We start from the raw sequence: 20,507 nt of genomic DNA on the forward strand, positions 1-20,507 counted from the left end.
CTCTACTGCAGACTATCTGTGGTTAGCCATGTCACTGGAGAACTGCAGAGACATGACTTTTGTATGTTCTTTGTCTCACAGGCCCCTGATGCCATTTGCTAGAATGTTAGAGAACTTCAGCTGCAATAGCAGCTGCACTTCAGGATGTACTGGAACATCAAAATCTTATGGGTCTGAATCTGGTCCTTCAAAACCATTTTATGCCTTGGATATTGCACTCAGAGCTTTAATTTCAATCCAGAAATCAAAAAGAAAGTTATTAGTGCAGGGTTGGCAAGATGATTTCTCACTTTCTATTTCAAGTACTAGAACTCTGCAACTTTGAATATGTTCTTTCAGTACTTTCTGATGTAATTATCTACTAATATAATGCAAGTACAGATATTTAATGCTCATGTTACTGTAGCAATGGTAACTTGGTGCTGCGCAAAGCTGTTTCCATGAATGAAGAGTGGGTTTTCAATAGGAGCCACGGGTACAACCAGCTTCCTTAAGGACTATGGTGATCATGAGGCATGACTACAGTAACAAACAATGAAGTGCATAAAACCTAATTAAAACTTGAAGTTCATCTGGTGGGATTTCCCTTGCATTATGATTCAGAACATCTCTTTTACCTTGAATAGCTACAGAATGACTAAATGTATATAAACTGCACCTAATTCTGGTCCACACACCTAAAATGGTATTGAAAAGCGTTAGCTGGCAGCTTTCCAAACACTTCGTTTTCTTGTTTAGTAGACTATGGAAGTCATGAGATCATAATAGACCCATAAAATAGCACAAAGGAACACTACAGTATTCCATTAGTAGAGGAGGTAACAAAGATTAACCTGCTACCAAAGAAAATGAAAACATTTATCCCCAACACACTGGTAATTATTACCTCCAGTACTAACATAAATCCCTTATCAAGACAGGAGAATGCACCAAAATGTTTATTCATCAGTTTAGAAAGTATAATGAGAAGGTTTTGGGGTTAGAGCTGGACTAACAAAACACCTGGCTTGAAAACTGTTAGGAAAAGCAGATAGGATACACTGTGCCCTTCTACAACTTAAAACCCTGTTTTCTAACAAGAAATTTTGGATACCTGACAGCATTATTATGCTTTTAAAAAATTGTTTCACATATCTCCATTAGCTTTTCCAAAAGCTTTCATGTGACAGTTAGTTAGAGGTTAGGCTCATTACTATCATCTTTTCATATGCTTTCCAAGATCCCTGCAATAGCCAAGGGAGAGCTTAAGGGGAACAATAAGTGTGAACCACCACATATTTTTCTGTTAGGAATTTTCTGGCCATTTTGAAACATCAGGTTTTCATACTGAATGCAAAAAAGCCAGTCTCACGCTCTGCAAATATTAAAATGAAAAAACCCCATGAAATAATTTCTGGGAAAGTTAGCACTACTTACAAGTTCACTTAGAAGCCACTGAACTCATGAGTTTTGAGGAATATTCTCTTCTACCCATAAACAAATTTTCCCAAAGTATGAAGTTAGTGTTTAACTAACTTAAGTTAGTTTTGGCTGGGACAGGATTCCTTTTCTTCGCAGTATGGGGCAGTATTTTGGATTTGTGCTGTGAACAGAGCTGATAACTCCAGGATGTTTTAGTTACTGCTGAGCAGAGACTGCACAGAGTCCAGGCCTTTTCTGCTGCCCATCCCACCCACCCTGGGTAGCCTGGGGTGCACAAGAAGGTGGGAAGGGACCCAGCTGGGAGAGCTGGCCCTGCTGACCAGGGGACAATGCTCCACACGGCCTCATGGTCTGCAGCCCCGGGCTGGGGGAGCCTGGCTGGGCACTGCTGCCTGGGGCCTGCCTGGGCAGCTCTCAGCTGCTGCTGAGCAATTGCTTTCATTTGCAGCCTTTCTCCTTGGGTTTGATTCCTCTCTTAAATATTAATTTTCTATATTGATTATTATCATCATTAAAGAGATATGTACATATCTCAACCCACAAGTTTTCTCACTTTTACACTTCTGATTTTCTACCCATAGCTTGGTAGGGGCAAGTGAGTGAGCAGCCATGTGGTGTTTAGTTGCCAGCTGAGGTTAAACCACAACCACAAGCATGCTGAAAGTCTGAATTACAGTGAAATTTCAGAGACAAAAGTCCCCAGAAGCCTTAATTTGTTCCTCTTCTCAAACAATTCTAATTTAAATTTATAAATTAATGCTAGTCTGGTAGTCTAGGCTTTTAAAATTCCGTTTCAAAAATCTTAGAAGAAAATGTTGCTTAAATCTAGTATTGCTGGACTTTTATTTTTGATTAATCTTATTAATTTGACGCAATTCAAACTAATTGCAAATTACCTTGAAAACTGGATTATTACTTTAAAATTAGCAACTGCCTAATACTGACATGTTGGAAATGTGACATTAATTGTCTCAAGTTGCATGTAATTTATACACAAAAAGAAAGAGATCATAATACTATAAAAATGCTGAAAAACTACTTGTTCCATAAACAGGTAACGTGCCCTGTGCAAAACTGGCCTTGCATCACCATTTTTAAAGTGTTTTGCTATTCTTGTGCCTTGCAAGCATAAGACAAGTGAGAAAGGTCAGAAACCCTTACTGACTTTTCAGTGGGAAGCCCAAGTGAACTGCCCTGCAGAGACTGAGCAGCTGGCAGATGTTGCTGGAGCCCAGCTAAGCAGCAGCTGTGCCTGCAGAGAATCCAAGGCTGCAGTCTATCCAATGCCTGCTCTCACAGCCCAGAGTGTGGCAGGCAGTTCTGGAAGGGGAGGATGTAGCACATCTCTCCACAACACAGTGCCACTGCAGAAAACTCAGCACTGCTACTCATCTTGGTGATAACCTGCTTGTTTATATAATCAGCAGCAGAGTTATTTATAAATGACCTTGCTAAACATGAAAAAAACATTTCTTATCATACAAATATTTAAACCTGAAAATCTGCCAGATTAGTTTAAAGAATTTGGACATTAGTAGCATTTCACAGTGACTGCTAACTTGAAAGCTGCAAGATATTTTTTTTAATAAGTATAAATATTTGTACATATGATCTGCATTTAAGATTTAAATTCATAGTCAAATATGAAACACTGTGTATCATCTAGTTCTCGACAAGGTTCAAGAAGGCAAGTAAGAATAGACTCATCAGCTTTCAGACCAAACCAAAGTAATTCTAATTTTTAAACCAATAGGATTTAATCACTTCCATAAAAATAGTTTCAATAGTAACAATTTCCTTATTCACAACCTATACACAACTTGAAAAAGCACAAATTATTATCAGCTTCCTTTTCAGCTCTTTGATTAGCTTGGCATTTGGAAGGAAACACAGAAAGGGATTTAAATTGGCATTCTACCAATGAACAGAGAATCACAGTATTTTATCTTACAAAGTTAATCACACCTCTCCCAGTCTGAGCTACTTGTACAAAACAAGCACTTTGGGAAAAAATTTCATACCAAGCACCAAATGATTCTGCTCCCTTCTTTGGAGCATATGTGGAATCCCAAACAAGAATTAAAAGTGGGATTCCATCAAGATATCACAATTTGCATATACTGTTTTCTAAACTTAAATAACAAGACCTACTGACTAAAGCATTAATGCAAAAATTAATTTACCATCTGTAATTACCAACCTGTTTTCTGTTCTATGTTACTGACTTCATTTCAAGTCAGTCTGACTGAAATCCTAATTTGGCAGTGAGGTATTACACCACAACACATTTTCAGTCCTGTTAGAAAAAACTCACCAAACTTTACACCCAACATAAACACCAAGGAAACCTTCTGCAGATTAGGCTAATTTTAGAAGTATAACCAAATTTCTTGAAAAGAAATTATTTCTTTCTAGAGAAACTGCGTAAAATATTTTTTTAAAGAAAAATAACCCTGGAAATTAAGACAGATAACACGCTAACCTACAACATTGGTATTATGGGGGAAAGCCACTTCCAGACACATTAACTTAGTAAAGTTCCTTGGATCAATACATTTCATGTATGAAATATCCAAAATTTAAATACTGTCTGCCCCTCTGATATTATTTCTTCCATAAAGATTTGGGGAGCATCCTACATACAGATGCTGGCTCAAAAACCTGAAACAAACCACATAAAAAATCCCCCCAGACAAACTAGATTTTCAATTTTACAGCAGAATTAAAAAAAAAAATCACAGATTTTTTTTGGGTTGTTCAAGCTCAACCTATGAAATTTTGCAGATACATCTTCATTAAGTGTTGGGGTACTGCTAATTTAGTGCTCTATTTTAAATAACTAGCTGTATTGTATAAAGGTCAAAGACAATCTGACCTAGCTCTCAATCTGCATAAATGTCACCTCTCAGGAGGAAAAAATTTAAAATGGTATGACTCTTTCCACAAAAGCTACTTCACAGAAGCTGTCTGACAAAATGAATTTTCCACATTCACGAAATGCAAAATATACTGTCTTTTGCATCAGGCTCTCAAACAGCTGAACACATGTGAGCTGGCACTAGCCTGTGAGGAAGCACATACACACACAGAGCATACAGATACAGCACACAGGCATACACAGGATAATTCATAACATTTTCTGGGGGAAAAAATTAATTTACTTGTCCACATAATGATTAACATGGAGCATCTAGCAGAAGAAATCAAACTTGCAGTTTATTTTTGATGCAGGTCCATGAGACAATTGAAGCAATCTAATAGCACAGCCCTATCAAAAGAAAATCCTCCCCCACCTCTTTCTTTGTACTTGCCCTGGGATTCCTCTGACCCAATCAGAGGCAATTCAGCCCACTAGCCAGCATAAAATTATTCACTTATTTTGCTGGTTCAAATAGATCCAATCCATCCATTTATTTCCTACCTTGCAAAGCCCCTACTTTCAAATGTTTTTCTAAATAACACAGTATTCTTTATTTTAATTTATATTCTTGCATGGAGATCAAGAAACTCCAGTAGCCAAAATGTATTGGTCAACTAAGACACAAAATATTCAGTAAACACACAAAAACCAGAACCAGCTGTATCATTGCTTTTAATTTCTCTTTTAATCCATCAAGTGGCTGGTAAATCTCCATTTTTATATATCATTCATTCTCAGCCCATTCTGGCAGTAACTCTTATCAATGTGGCGATTGAAGCTGGGTTCCTGATTGTAGTAGCTTAGTTTACTGCTGCTCAGAAAAACTGCAAACAATGGCAGGAGTTCTGCAGCCATACACAAATTGAAACATGAATTTTGGCTTTTGTTCATGTCACTGCAAAGTACATTTGATTAAGAAAAGCCAGGAGCAAACTATTTTTGTCATCTATGCTGTTGTCATTAGATGCCAGTATTACAGCCACCGAAAAAGTAAAAGGATGATGAGTACTGTTTTTCACCATCCATTTAGTATTTCTTAACATAATATTCTCACTTTACCATTAGCAATTATTCTGTGCTCTTTGCTTATGCAGAATGATCCCCACTCCAAACAATAATCTGGCTGAGAATGCATTTAACCTGCTCTGGTATGTAAAATGCTCACACTAACACTGGTATAGAATCACATGATGAGACCCAATCCCAAATGAGTATGAGAAGAAATGCATCCTTTTGTTTTAAATTCTTCTCTCTCACAAGATGTCAGCTCAGAGTTTTACTTGCTATGAAATATCAAAGGCAAAAGAAGCAAGTCTCACTTGTGAAATGTGGTTGATTGAAGATTCCATGCGCCGGAGCTGGGATGCCTGGATATCCAGCATTTGGAGAACATTGTTGGCCAAGGTGTTGATCAGATAGGCTACGCTTGCTAAGGACTGCGTTGTGTAGGCTTTGGTTTCTTCCAGGGCTCGCTGCTTATCTGCTGACTGAAAAACACAAAGAAAAGGGTTATTTAGTATGAAGTCTTTCACACAAAGATTCTTGGAATGAACTCTTTTTGCCTCTCTTTACAGACAACGAATTATACAAGTCAAACTAATTCTAAATAAAAGTTGCTATTTTTCCACAGAAGATACCTTGGTATTTAAAGCATTTCTACACTTTCTAAGAAGAATTAAGCTCCTTTTCTTCTAGAAATATACTCAGATTTTTCTTGGAAAAAGTTCAACTTCTCATTCAATATTTTAGCAATTTACTTGAAAAGCACTTTGAGACACCTATCCTAGATTTTATACAGTTTAGAACTGTTTCATTTTTCTAAACTTGTTACTTCATTTATAACTCCTAACAGCCTACAAGGAGCTGCCAAATACCATATTCCTCATGTCTCCTAATCACTTAATCCTCAATCTCCTAATCATTGCTGTTACAAATAGTCATTCACAGAGAATGAACTATATTCCTGTAAGATGGTAGCTGAATACAATGTGAGAGGAATCCTTTTACAAAGAGTAAGTCCATGTTTTCTTCTTGAACATGTTTTGTACTTTTTCACATTGTGAATACTTTCTTCTATGACAAATTAATATGATCCATTTTTCTAGTAGTAGAGTACCTGAAAGTATTTAGGCTATCAACAGACAAGATATCCATTAGAAATTTAAAAACATACATACGTTTCAAACAGCATTAAAAACAATAAGCTAAGAATTCTAATTTCTGGGGCTCTGTGTTTCTCCTTGAAAAATAGTTAATATCACTAAGATGTGATCCAGTACAAAGAATACAGATTAAAGCACTGGTAAAATATACAACTAAGATGCTACGAAACTTTCCAGTTTTCAAGGCTTCAGTACACAGTGAACTTCACTTTCAGGTGATCTTTAGCCATCTCACAGGCTGATGGTGCTGTTTCTAAAGCAATAAATGTTTCTCTACTCCCACCTGTCATTATTATACTGCATTTCATTATTTCCTTGGCTTTTTATATTATCCACATAGGCTGGGTATCAAGATCCAAGAAATGTGCTGTTATTAAGAGGGAATATAAAGTCATTTCACATCTTTCAGCACAAGCTGAATCTAGCATCCATTGTATTATATGGACTTTGAGAAGCACAGAAAGTAAGCGTACATGTATTTCAGGAAAACAATTCCTACAGCTCACTATGTTTCCCAAGACCTTGTAGTAAGATTCTTAAAAGAAGATTGCTAGCTTTCATGGGGAAAAAAATCCCACACATGTAAACACACACAAGACTTCAATTAAATGTTTAGATGAAAGACACTCAATATTTTTTTATTTCCTGCCAACTTCCTGTGTCCATAAACAACATGGGTCTTAGCTGGTATCTTAGCTGGCCAGTTAGCAGGCTGCACTAGTACCAGTTCCTCATCTGCCAGAAAGGAGCAGAGCAGCAGCTGCTGTTCATCCAAAAGCTGCCTCGACAGGGCAGGAAGGAGGAGTGCTGCAGGAGTGAGCCTTCTCACCATGTTTCTCTCCCATGTAGAATACAAAACAAGACCAACAGAAGAAGGAACTGAAAATTTTAGCAGCTTCTAAAGGCACAGTATGAGAATATTGTCCAACAGAGCACAATTATAAATGCTGCCTTATATTTAACAATAAAGAAGTTAGAAAAACGCTATCCCCAGATCTCATGTAAGAACTGATGACTTTTAACCAGCTGAACAGTATGTCTTGTACACAAAAGAGCTTGAACTCAGCTTAAGGACTCCCAAATGAAGATACATCAAGCTCTTCACCTCTATTCTCACAATGCTGCCTTGTAAATACACTTTCCTGCCCTCTCCCTGCTCACACCCCCAGCTCAGCCTGCACACTCCCCTGCAGCAGCCACGCTCCACAGCCATTCAAACCACTTCTCAATGGCAATAATAAAAATGACCAGAAGCTTGCCTGTTTGGCTCTGCAGCTGCTGCCAATCTATTTATAGAAGCAGAAAATGCTGATTTCCATTAGTACACTGTATATCCAGAGGAGCTGAGCATAATCCAGCAAACACAGTGTTTTTTCATTAATAGGCTACGTGTTTGAGAACAAAAGGAATAGTACCTGTAATTTTAAATATTATGAGCCTCTGCTATGGTTTTTCTGCTTAAAGAAGCACAAATATGAATCCATGTTCAGATCTAGTCCTTCCAGGGATGTAACCCACTAGCTAAATTCAAGTCACCCCCAGTTCCAACCAACAAGGAACTGACTTCTCAAATGCAAAACACATTAAAGATCTCACAAAACAGTACTCTAAACTACTTTGGAACTGTTATTAGCACCAAACCCCATTTGATTGATGTGTCTAATTCATGTATTTAGCCAATCACAACTGTTTTTTGCAGAACCTGAACATCTCTGAGGCAAACTCCACTCACATTTGGCACAGCAAAACTAAAGTTTGAACTTTCTTCCTGTGAAGAATCTGTTCAAATTAAAATGACTACTTGAACCTACTACTGTCAATCCATTTCAAAAGAAGAAAAACAATCAGTGACAGCATTTTAAAACAATCATGTTTACCCTGAAAACTTTCAAGAGCTGAAAACTTCAATGACCCACAGCAATAGTAAAAACTCTAGAATACTTACAGAAAAATCTTAAGTTCCCCTGTGGAAACATAACAATAAATGGCAGTTGAATTGTAACTTGAAATGATAAGTAGTGTTTAGCATGAAATCCATCTTTTAATTTGATAAGTATATTTCCAGATTTGGTATCTTATCATATGCTCCTATGTAACAAGATCCCTATTTAAACTCCACATGGACACTAAATTACATTGCTTGCAAATGCTGCCGTGCTCACTGAGTGTGTAACTATGTAAATAAAGGGATTGCTGCTAATAAGATAATGGTTTCAAGTTATCAGTAAACAAAATTCAAACATAATCCTTGGCAGCCTAAGTTCTGATACTCCTGATCTTCCTAACACAAAAATACCAGTCAGTATGCTTCACATGAGACTGTAAGGCAGACAAAAAGTTGTATCAACATCCATACCTACCAAAATTCTCTAGTGAAAGAAAAAAATATCAAACTGATAAGACTCTGCAGTAATTTCAGTAACCTATGGAATACTGTTTCTGTGAAGAATATCAAAAACAAGAGAAACATGTTCTATGTTCTTTATAACAAAAAACTTTTTTCCTGTGGATACTTAAGCATATTAACCAGAGTCCTCAAAGCCCTTCAGTTCTCAGAAACATTGTGTTCAGCATGATCAAGCACTGATAGCAAGTGTTTTCAGTGCCCTGACCTAAATTAAATGCCATGAAGCAGACCTCTGAGTATCTCTCCATTTCAGTTTTTAAGTATCTTTAGCATTCACACACATAAAATTATGCATGCCTATGAAAAAATACAGGCTCATAACATCTATCCACACACAACTCTCAGGAAAGCAATCCTTCCAGCCATTAGATCAGTTTGATCTGTATTTTTTAATGGAAAATAAATTTAAGAAATCTGTTTGACTGATGAGTCTTCTGAACACTGCCAGCATAGGGATCCTCTCATTCCTAGACCTAACATACCCATTCCATTGTCTATGCAGGGCCACATGGCAGACTAAGTACCTGACCTAGTTATAATTAACTTTAGAAACGAATGCTTGTTTTAAACTCCAGTCACTTCCATTATCTTCCCTGACATGCAAAATTGCAAACACTACCCCTAATAAAACTATTTAGCTGCCACAAAGAAAAAGCAAAGCAACTCAGTGAATTATGGTCTGAGCAATTGTCATGGTATTATGGAGACTCAGGATCCACTTCCATCAGCAGTACCTGTCACAGGAGATGTCCCCAACACTGAGTGCACACTCCATCTGCTGTAGTGAATTAGACCAGGAGGCACATCCCCAGTGAAAATCATCTGATCCATAAACCAAATTATAAGTTTTGCCTCACCCAAACCACTGCATAGCCAGAGAAACACAAGGAAAGATACAATCAAGAATAAGGAGGGAAGAAGTATCCAGAGTTGCTGAGCTTGCTAGAAATGGAACAAGTGCTGGAGCATCACTGCAGTCTTTCCAGCCCTCCACTACCTATAGTTTTTCTTCACCTGAACTGTGTCTCTACCTCAAACTTGTAGCTTTGACTTCTCACACAATGTTAAAATACTCGAGTATCACAGCTGGATCATCTTCACAGCATTAAACAGAAATGTTTAGATCATGTGTTCTGTGCCCATGTTATGGAATTTCCAGGCAGGAGCTCAGCATTTATACTGTTTATCATTTTTCTCCACACAATGCACACGTCAGGTGTTCATGTGAGTCACAAGGCAGCATCCTTTTCTCCTGCTCTCAGCAGTAAGAGCAGCATTTTGACTCACCACGGAGCTCATCTGATGCTCCTGCCAGCCACACATAGACTGGGGACAGGGTCAGCTCCTACAGGGAGCTGCTCCCCCCCGCTGCAGCAGGAAGTGTTTCCCCTTGCACCTGGACACAGCAGCAGCCATGGCTCTGCCCAGCTCTCCCTGGAGCATTTTCCATTTGTGGGAGGCACCCAGTACTGAAACAGTTATTTTGTCTCCACCAGAAAACAAAACAAGCATCAGCTACATGGAAATGCTTCACAGGATGAATCCAGCCTGAGAGCTACAGCACACACTACAGTGACTGTACAAACTGGGGCTTTTAGATAGCAAGAGATCAAAGCCACTCAAGTCAGCTACAAATGCACAGAGTTCACAGGCAGTCAGAAAAGCCATGTCTTACATACACAAGGCAATAGTGTGAGCTTGCTTTCAGACACTGGAGAATTATTAACAGTTTCCACTTCCACATGCCAGTCTAACAATGGACACTAAATCTAACAGCTCAGGAACGATCATAAATGTTCTGCTCAAAAATACTGCTCATTTTTTATTAGATTGTATAAACCAAATTGCTAGCATTAGAAATTACGTGGAAATCAACCTGCAGTAAATGTAAATATGACTACCTTTCATGTCAGGATGCAGAGCCCAGGCATCACTACTTCTTCCCAGTCGGGAAGTTCCATATACACTATCTGCACAATTACACTACCAGATCTGAATAAGAAATAGCCTGGACTGCTGACTCTATAAAATATCCTCTTACTTTAGGAATTAAATGTCTCCATGTTTATTCTCCTGCCTAAGAAAACACCAAATTTTATACAATAGAAAACAGATGACAAAGAAGAAACAAATACCAAATGGGGCAGATGAAAAAATAAAACATGCAGTAAGGTATCCAAAATAAGAAAACTATTTGGCTGCATGATTGGCAAAAGGAATTTCTTACATGTATATAGAGCACAAAATGCAGGCCTAGAAAGAAACAAAGAATTTAAGGCATTCTCCCACCCAAAGAGTGACCAGCTAAATCCTAGTGATAAGTCTGTTGTGTCCCTGTTAAGAACCTGAATAATTTTGAACAGTAAAACAGCTACTAATGGAAAAATTCTACAAAGAAAAAAAATTATGGGAGGCAATGTGAACTCTACAGTAAGATTTACAAAACATCAATCCAACTAGGTAAAACTAGATAAAAGAAAAAATGCTACCAAATGCTCAAAATGCTACCAAATGAGAAGGAAAGATTTCAAAGATAGCAACACATTAAGAAAAATACATTTCCTATGAACTGGAAAGAGCTCATAAAGACAGGTCTGAAAGTGGTGCATGAAAGGAAACATTAAAAGCTACTGGCATTTTAGTTGGCTATTGTAGTTAGGTTTCTTTCCTGCTACAATTAAAAAAAAATTGTTCTTTATCCAGTAATCATCAACTTGGAAATTCACAGTTCTGCAGTTGGGCTAACAAGACTTATACAAATCCTACTGGATGAGCCAAAAACTCTGGACCTATGAGTTGAGAAGGAAATTCTCAACTCATAAGTGATTCTTATTACAGAACACTGACACAAGTTGTTGGCTTTAATATCAATATGACTACAACAAAAATTTCTTCCAAGATTAATTATTAATGTTGAATTGAAAGGGGGTGAAAAAATAGAGTTTTTCACTTCTGAGGCTACTGTCATTCACATCTTTTAGCAAACAGAGTTCTGAATGGAAAAAAAAATCTCAATTCATACTCAAATCAATTCTTCAAGGGATTTGTGCATGGGATTTATGCAGTAATATTTAGGCATAAACGTAGAAGCTGAGGTTGAAGAGTGTGGTTGAAGAGTGAGGTTGAAGTGAGAGGAAGTGAGGTTGAAGAGACTAACTACACAAAAAAGTATATCCAGAATACACTAATCAGTTCCCCAGTATATAGAGCATCTCTTGCTATTGTTCAAAACAGTAGCATTTAGTGAAACACACTCATATGTGTGATGAAAAAGTAATGGTAAAATTTTAAAGAGAAGACACAAGATTTGTTTCATTTAATGGATGTAACAGTTGTTTCTTTTGATTACTGTTAAGACAAACCCAAGCTGGCATTTGTCTTACGACCAGCCAGCAAAACCCCTCAGGTTTCTGCTGAGGTTGCATCAGCTTCAAGAATCCTCAAGAACAAAAGCTGCATGCTAGAGTTCAACAAGCTTCCATTATTCAGTACAAAATGTGCCCAACTGTGATACTGACAAAGCACACTTCAGTTTTCCTGTGAAAAATAGATTGAACTCTTATATCATCCTTTTAATTGTTGCTGAATTCCTTGAAGTTACTGAAAGCCTCATACATAATTAAGTATTTTACACACTTTTATTCAACTGCACAGATGGCATTTGCTCAGCCCATCCAAGTGCTTTCTGAGGTCCTTCCGTGAACTACAAAAAATGATTGAGAAGAAAACTGAGCATCATTAATCCAATAATTAAGTCAAAATCATGCCAAAAACTTACATAACTGTCAGTGAAAAATACAGTAGTTTTCTGTTTTAACAAACTGGCTCATTAAATACTTGCTAAAGAATATCCCTGACTCCTCTTTCACTGCCGGAACTGCTCATTCCCAGGACAGAAAACATGTACCCACCAATTCCTATGGAGCTGGTCTCTAACACACAGGAGGAAACAGGCACAAAGAAGCAGAAGCAATCACTGACATGTAAGAACAGAAGGAAATGAGCTCTCCCCTAAGAGCCATAGATCTCTAAGGCACTTACTTCTGTGGCACCAGAAAAACCTCAGATTTCCCTTTTGGATGCAGAACAATCCATGTGTTCTATTAGCACACAGGAAAACTCAGTGTACCTGTTCTTTAACATAACCAAAATTGCACAGTACCTGGAGCTGGAAGTAGAATTTTTTTGTTCCTGTCAATTTTTATAGCATCATCTCTCTACTATTCATCTCCATGTGCAAAGATCTGTCTCTATGTAATTGCTTATTCATGATTATATAATGAATATATATATATAATTATTTCTGTTGTTATTTTAGACAAAAGGCTGGCTTCATCGCTTGATTACCCTACTCAAATGTATACACTTTCCTTTTAAAATTAAGAAGGGCTCATAGTCATTGCCCATTTACACATACTCTGCACCCTAAATACTATGAATTAATCAAATGTTAGGCAACATAAGCAAACAACATTTTGGACACAAATGGGAAACACTTCTCCCCACATACCCTGCCACAAACCCACTCGTAAATTCTGACAGCTTTCTATTCTTCTGCATTCAAAAGAAAACATGAGCAGCAAAGCACACTGAGACCATGAGCACAGGAAGGAAAAAGATCATTGAGACAGGTAATTTGGCCTACAAATTAGTAGCAATGGTAGGTCTAGAGTTTGGAGATGGAATATTTTTATTTCACAATAATTTTAGTATGACCTTACCTGAACATTAACTATAATGAAAGTAATCTGCTTGAAAACTCTTTGTCACATCTGTGAAGAAAGGAGCAGAGCATGTCAAGCCTCCTAGTGACACAACTTTTTTTTATTAATGAACTGCTCTCAGAAGTGACAAGACACAGTCTAAGAATCAGCAGTAAATGGAACTTCAGTTGTGGATGGACAATCCAGGCAAAGACAGAGGATAGTCAGGCACCCAAACCATCCCATTTTATCAGTATCTGTCAAGCTGAAAGGTAAGTACCATTCTCCACAAATGTATCCAAAGGCTCTGCTCAACATCTACATGAAAGCAATTAACTTACTGCTCACACAAAGTGCATTTAAAATTTAAACACCTGTAAGTGTGAACCTGTAAGTGTGAACTGAAGAGTAAACTCTTCTCTTTACAGATGAAAATGGGATTAGGACTATTCTCACAGCACTGTGAATTCTGTATGTCCTACATCTAGTAAAACACATCATCTTTTGATCAAAGATCACACAGCAATCAACAAAGCTGTGTAAGGAACACTGGCATTTAGGCCAAACACAATCATTACAGAATATATGGGGTTCAGAATTAAGAATGCATCAAAACCATCACTAGATTTTATAATTCAAACAACATTCATAGAGCAAGTAATAAATGTGGTATTTAAAAAAGCATTTTCCAAACACAAGGTTACCTGCATTCATCTTATTACACTAATATTAATATCATATAAATAAAGTTATTCCCATTTTTAACAAATTATTTATAATTACAATTTATCTTTATTTATCTGCATACTAATAACAAGTATGCTACCTAAAGAATATACTCTTACCACTCATACTCCAGAAAAGCCTTTGACATCAAGTTATTCTGCTTTCCAAACTATTAAAAAACTGTAATGACTCACTAAATGTCACTGGAACTTCTTGATTACAAGTGCAACTGCCTAACTTTTAAGCTATCTCAAACTCAGTATCAATAACCTGCTGCAGTCTCTACAAGGTCATTTGCATTAAATTGCAGTCTTTTGTTTTCACTCCCGTAAATTTATTTGATGTTTTCAGTTCTGTGCTGAGCCTCAAAATGTAGGTTTGATTAACAGCTAGGAAAGCTACCTTTCAAAGAAACACACACAGAACCTAACCTCCTAAAATGAAAAGCTGCCTTTTAAAATACATACTGCAATCAAGGCCACCAGTGAGGGTAAAACTAGCTCACTGGTTTGAGATCTATGACAGCAATATCAGTCTACTCTACCCAAGAGAAAAACACAGCAAATGGGAGCTGTGAACAAGCACAGCTTCCCTGACATCTAATCACCTGCACCACTGTTTCCATACCGCCTGCATCACTGCAACAAATCTGTCATCAGTTTCCCTTAACCATCACCAGAATCAAACTTTGTATTTATTTCCATACATTCACAAGCACGGCAGACCGGTTTTCACACACAAATGTCCTGCTCTCATCAGACCTCACAAGTTCCTGTTCCTTGAGAACAGAGCCAAAGTCATGTTTATGCAAAAATAATAGGGCATGATGTATTCACACAAACCTACTAGACAAGGTTATAAAAAACTTTTTCAAGGCAGCAGTACCACAGTTTAAAATGTACATTTATAAATGTATGTATAAATGCAATTTGTATTTGCATCACAAATTGTATCACAAGAACAGCATGCTAACATCCCAAGGCATTTACATCTAAAATACAGTTAATACATAGTTGTGTTACTAGCTACTCATGACAGTATTAGACTTTGCTCTTGCTCCAGAGGAAGCAGCAGTGTGGGAACCCACTCCCCTGCTCATTCGGTGAAACCAGAGGAGGTTTCAGCCCTCTCTGGTAGCTCTTCTGCAATAACACAGCTGAGAGAAGTGGGTCGTTTTCCAGTTCCTGCAGTAACATAATTATTGTTGGAGTTCCAGAGCCAAGGCCAATTTTGGCTTTAATAGCAACACAGTATCAACACATTTGTGGCTATAAGAGGCTAGGCCAATACAAATGCACTGAATTAAGAACCTCAGAAACAGCAAGGATCCATAGGCTTAACTCTATTATCTCATATACCTACTGTTCTACAATTCTTCATTCACCAAGGACGCTTTAGTATGCAGAGGTTTCACTGAATTTATGAGTCAAAATCATTGATAAAGTCAAATTTAATCTTACAGTTACTTAATAAAAATAAAGCAAGTGGTAGCATTTGCAAAAATTACTTCATATGCAAAGTGGCTTTCACAAGTAAAAACTACAGTCATATAGTAATTACATTCTGCTGTACAAAAAATGCTTTTGCACAAATTGTTTCCTCCAGTATCAATATTAGATTAACAGACTTTTATCTCTGTGTCTCGAAATCTGACAAAATATATCATTTCTAAGAAAGGATATCTACTTCAGCTTTACAAAATATTATCTAGTCACAGGGGTTTATGTAACAACTGAGTTATTTCCCAATCTTGCCAGTTTCTTTCTTCCACTATAAATTCTCAATTCAATTCATTACATAGCAGTGACTGAGGTCAACTAATGGCTTTGATTTAGAATCACAAACAGAGTGATCTGTGGCAGCAGCAGCAGATTCTGCTTCCAAGTGTCCGGTCTCCAAGAGAGACTGTTTCATGCACTGCCAGACATCACAAGCTCCTAGCAAAGAAAGCTAAGTAGGACACACAGCCATATCCTCCACCATCACAGCTTACACCCTAACGTTCCCCCCGAAGCAGCCAGGGAGATGCAGGACACCTGTAACTGGCAGGGTGTAATTGCAGCATAGCCGGGAAGATGCACACCCTATTGGGCCAGCAGCTCCCGAGGGAGGCTGGCAGGTGTGCAGATAACACCCACATCAGTTACCACAGCAACACGGAGCTCCGGCACCCTCCCACTTCCTCAAGCACTCAAAAACACTGAGGATAGCTCAAGGAATGCAAGCTGCTGGAAAGCCTTTCCTCCTCTCCACGGCAAAGGCAGCCCTGTTATCCTCAGAATTCTTCCCACATCGCTACCCTAACTAATACAAGTCTCTCAATGGCTATTCACTTTTCTCTACCTCCTCACACAAGCAAGCCCCAAAATTTTACCACACTGGAAGGAATACTTTGACTACCTTTGGTAACTATGGCTAAAAAAAGCTTTAAGAGAAGTAAAGATGCATAGCTATCAGGCAACATGAGTATGCCTTCCAAAGACAGCAGATAGAGGGTTTAAACTAAAGGGGGGCAGGAATTTGCATAGTCACTCTTCATTTTCTAGGAAATAAAGACACTTGGATTACACAGATCCCTTCACAATGATCAGTTAAACCTTAAATTTGAAATTATTCTTGCTTGGCACTTTTAAAAGCTGCTACCAATTCAGACACGATGAAAGAAAGGAACTGTCTTCAGATCCATGCCCACAATCTGACAGAACAGGAAAAAAAATATTTTATTTTATATGAAGCGTACAGATCAAAATAAGAAACTTTCACACAACAGCTGCAATATACAATATTCCTCTAGGAGGCAAAAGAGCCACTGGCAGCATCCCCCAAAACCTAGAGATTTATGCTAAATTAGCAGAACCTGGGTGAGATGCAGCAGCAGTTGATCACTCTACAGCACAGAATGAAAGAATGAAAGGTTTCCATGAAATCTTTCTATGAAAGGTTGCCCAGTCTGTCCCTCTTTCTTTCCTGCATTAAAACAAACAGGACAGCTGTCCTTGCCTGCTGCAGAACCACTTAAAGGCCCAAGTCTCTGACCCCTGCAATGCCACACCCTGAGTGCCTGAGTGCCATCACCTCAGATGCACATTTGCGGCCCGTTACACGACCAGACAGCGCCATATTCTTGTCTGACTGACAAATCACAGCAGCCCACACAGCTCACACTTCTTCCTTGCTGCCACCATAAACGCTGCCAGAAAGAGAGCAGAAGCAAGCAACAACAGGCTGGTTTGTTCTTGATATCCATGTTCATCCTTCTGAAAGCTGACCCGTCGTACAACCCACCTGCTGAAGGTGGTGGCAACACTCAATGATACCCAGTCATAACTGACCCATGATAGAGATTAACTGAACAAACCACCATGATGCAGTGAAAGAAAGTTAGTGAAAGTTCACTCTGAAATCTGAAAATCAAAACCAGTGCCTTCTTATTAAGTAGATTTGTTCCCTACATGTCCTGAGAGAAGCTTCTGCTCATTTTTCTGGCAAAGAATGTTTTTACAACCTTTTGCTCCTGTTACCATAGCACTGGACAAAATACAATATTGGCAGAGTGAGAATGGGATTCTGGCTTCTTATGCAGAGACAGTTAGCCAAACCCAGTCTCCATTCTGCACTTACTAGAGAACTTTTTAGAAATATAAAAGTCACCTCCTCAACTGAGGAGTCCCAATCTGATTCCCAAGGGTAAACTGCTAGAAATGAAGATTTTCCAGAGCTCTTCTTCATGCTTGTAAGAGAGTTGTCAACAAATAAAAAAATCTTAAGGTTATGGGAGGTTTTTAATTTCGACTATACTCAAACTTTGCTATGCTGTTACAATTTAGGAATCTCAGAAAATAAGCAGAAGAAAACCCTTTTCTGCAAGCACTGTAAGTAGCAATTATTCTTTTTCCTAGCTTAACAAGCAGTTTTGGTCCATTTACTTCAAAATTATAAGTAAACCTTCTGTCAATTGCTATGTAGCTCAAGAACAGCAAGCCAAGTTGCTATATTCAACCTGCAGTATGTAACTTAACAGCACAGCATCAAATGTTCTGTAATTATTTCCAGCAAGATCTCTATTTTACACACACATTTTCTAAGCATGACCTACATTCCCATAAAGAGCAATACTTCTTACCCAAAGAGAGACTGTTTCATGCAAGTGGTAACTTAGTTTCTAAAAACAATATACAGCCATTTTACCATTTAAATCTGCTGTCTTAAAACAAAGCACTGTAATTACCTAATAACCCATGGACCCACTGGCAGCTCTGTAAATTCTGTAAGGTTGTTTTTATGCCTCCACACAAAGAAAGTAGATGATGCACCAAAAACATTCTTTGAATCGAAAGCATTTAATAAACTTAAATTAATACAACAAACCCCATGAGAATGACTGCAGTACCAAACAAGATTTGGTACTATTTCTAAAATGTTTGAGTTCCTTTGTTCTAACATTGATGTCAGCTGAAGACAACAAACTATAACTCATGTGAAAAACACACAAAATTACACATGAGGACATTCTGAAAAACAAAACTTCAGCAATATCCCAGTGAACATCCAGGAGAAAATCTCCATGCAGGATGTTGTAGAGGCTGCAGCTAAGGACGTAGTTCTATCAGAACACCTTCAAAAAATCAATCAAGTTATTTGGGATCCAACAGAAGACAGCTCTGTAAACCTGGAAGCAATTCTAAAATGAAAAATAAGCACTACATACAATGGTACAAGAAGTTCTACAAAGTCTGTCCTGAAAAAGGTGGTTACCATAAGAGCTTCAGAAAAGGACAGAGGAATGAATCAGACAAACACTCTCAAAGTAGTAGAGCATTGCTGCAATGCTCCAAAATTCACAGCTGCCCACCTCTGCACACATATTAATGATGTTCCATACCTCAATACCTCAGCTTCCACTAAAGCACTTCTGTAACAAAAAAAAAAAAAAAAACAAAAAAACATCTGCAGGTACTATCTTATTTTACCAAAACAGGTGAAATAATAATTTTTCTTGTCTCTTTATCTAATGTGAGCCAGATTTTCACCAGGCCCTTTAAGGTTTGTTCATATACTGACTTCAGCACTTACTGGTGCTGTTCTGCCCAAGACCTTTACAAACATTCCTTAGACAATCCTATATCAGACAGAATGCATTTCTTTAAGAGCAATTAAACACCTTTTTCCCCTATATTTATAGAATTTTGACTATTTTCAATATGTATAAATTGGTAAGCATTCATGTTGGACAGAGAAGACACCATCAGTCAGACATCTCAGCAAAAGACAAATGTACTGAAATTTTTACCCTACAACAGACACATCCAGAGTAGCCCAGTAAAACTTAAGACTAGGCTTTTCATTAAGTAAATTAATACACTATTCTCCTCAGCTAACAAAATAACTAATAATGAATTTTTTCAAATGCACAGTCAATTTTTTCAAACAATTTTCAAAGAAAAGTCATATACGGACTACGGTTGTTTCAAATAGGGGAAACCCTTCCTGCTATACGATCTAAATTCAGTGACAAATATTTCAGGAAGGAGTCATTTTAATCCCACAGTTAAGAATTATCATGCTGTTTCCCACATAGGCCAAATTCCATCATCTCTAACTAGGGCAGGAGCAGGCAGCTTTTCCACATGCAGGGAACTCTCATCCCGAGGGCTGCACGTGCTGCGTGCAGCGCTGCAGGGCCAGCACACACCCACTGCACTGCACTGCAATGGAGCGGCTGTCACAGCACACAGGGGACACAGCATTACCTGGGCAGCGCCAAACGGCAGAAATGAAAACTTACAGCATGGAAGTGTAAGTGACATTGCAGACTGGTGAAAGAACATGAGATTCCTCTCACAGGAGTTTTATGCTCCAATAGAGGATATGAAGAGTCCCCATGACTGTGTTTACTTTCACCATAATTATGACACAGGCTGAGTCTCAATTTTCACTTATTCACCAAATTTTCATGTTATTCTTCTGACAAGTCTCAGCAATTTGTTGTCACAGAAATAGAAACATCAAAGAAGTGAAATGACAAAAATAAGAACATTTCAACTGCTGAATGCTTTTTCTATGTCATAAAAGATTCTCTTGCTTTGCATTTTTCTTTTTAATGTGAACTCATTTTCAAGTTGTCTCAACAGATTGTTATAACTATATATTCAGCAAGTGCTACTACC

At 37.9% G+C, this 20,507-nt stretch overlaps 1 protein-coding gene across 18 annotated transcripts in view; it reads right to left on the reverse strand.

Annotated features, from left to right (window-relative positions):
- Nucleotides 1–20,507, reverse strand: part of ABI2 (abl interactor 2) — a 64,881-nt gene that overhangs the window by 33,485 nt on the left and 10,889 nt on the right. For all 18 annotated transcript variants that reach the window (XM_054515470.1, XM_054515468.1, XM_054515464.1 and 15 more), the window contains exon 2: nucleotides 5,662–5,829. In XM_054515470.1, coding sequence (XP_054371445.1) covers nucleotides 5,662–5,829 — 168 coding nt within the window. The remainder of the gene's footprint in view (nucleotides 1–5,661; nucleotides 5,830–20,507) is intronic.

Source organism: Molothrus ater, chromosome 7 (genome assembly GCF_012460135.2).
Source record: "Molothrus ater isolate BHLD 08-10-18 breed brown headed cowbird chromosome 7, BPBGC_Mater_1.1, whole genome shotgun sequence".
In the NCBI taxonomy this organism is placed as follows: domain Eukaryota; kingdom Metazoa; phylum Chordata; class Aves; order Passeriformes; family Icteridae; genus Molothrus; species Molothrus ater.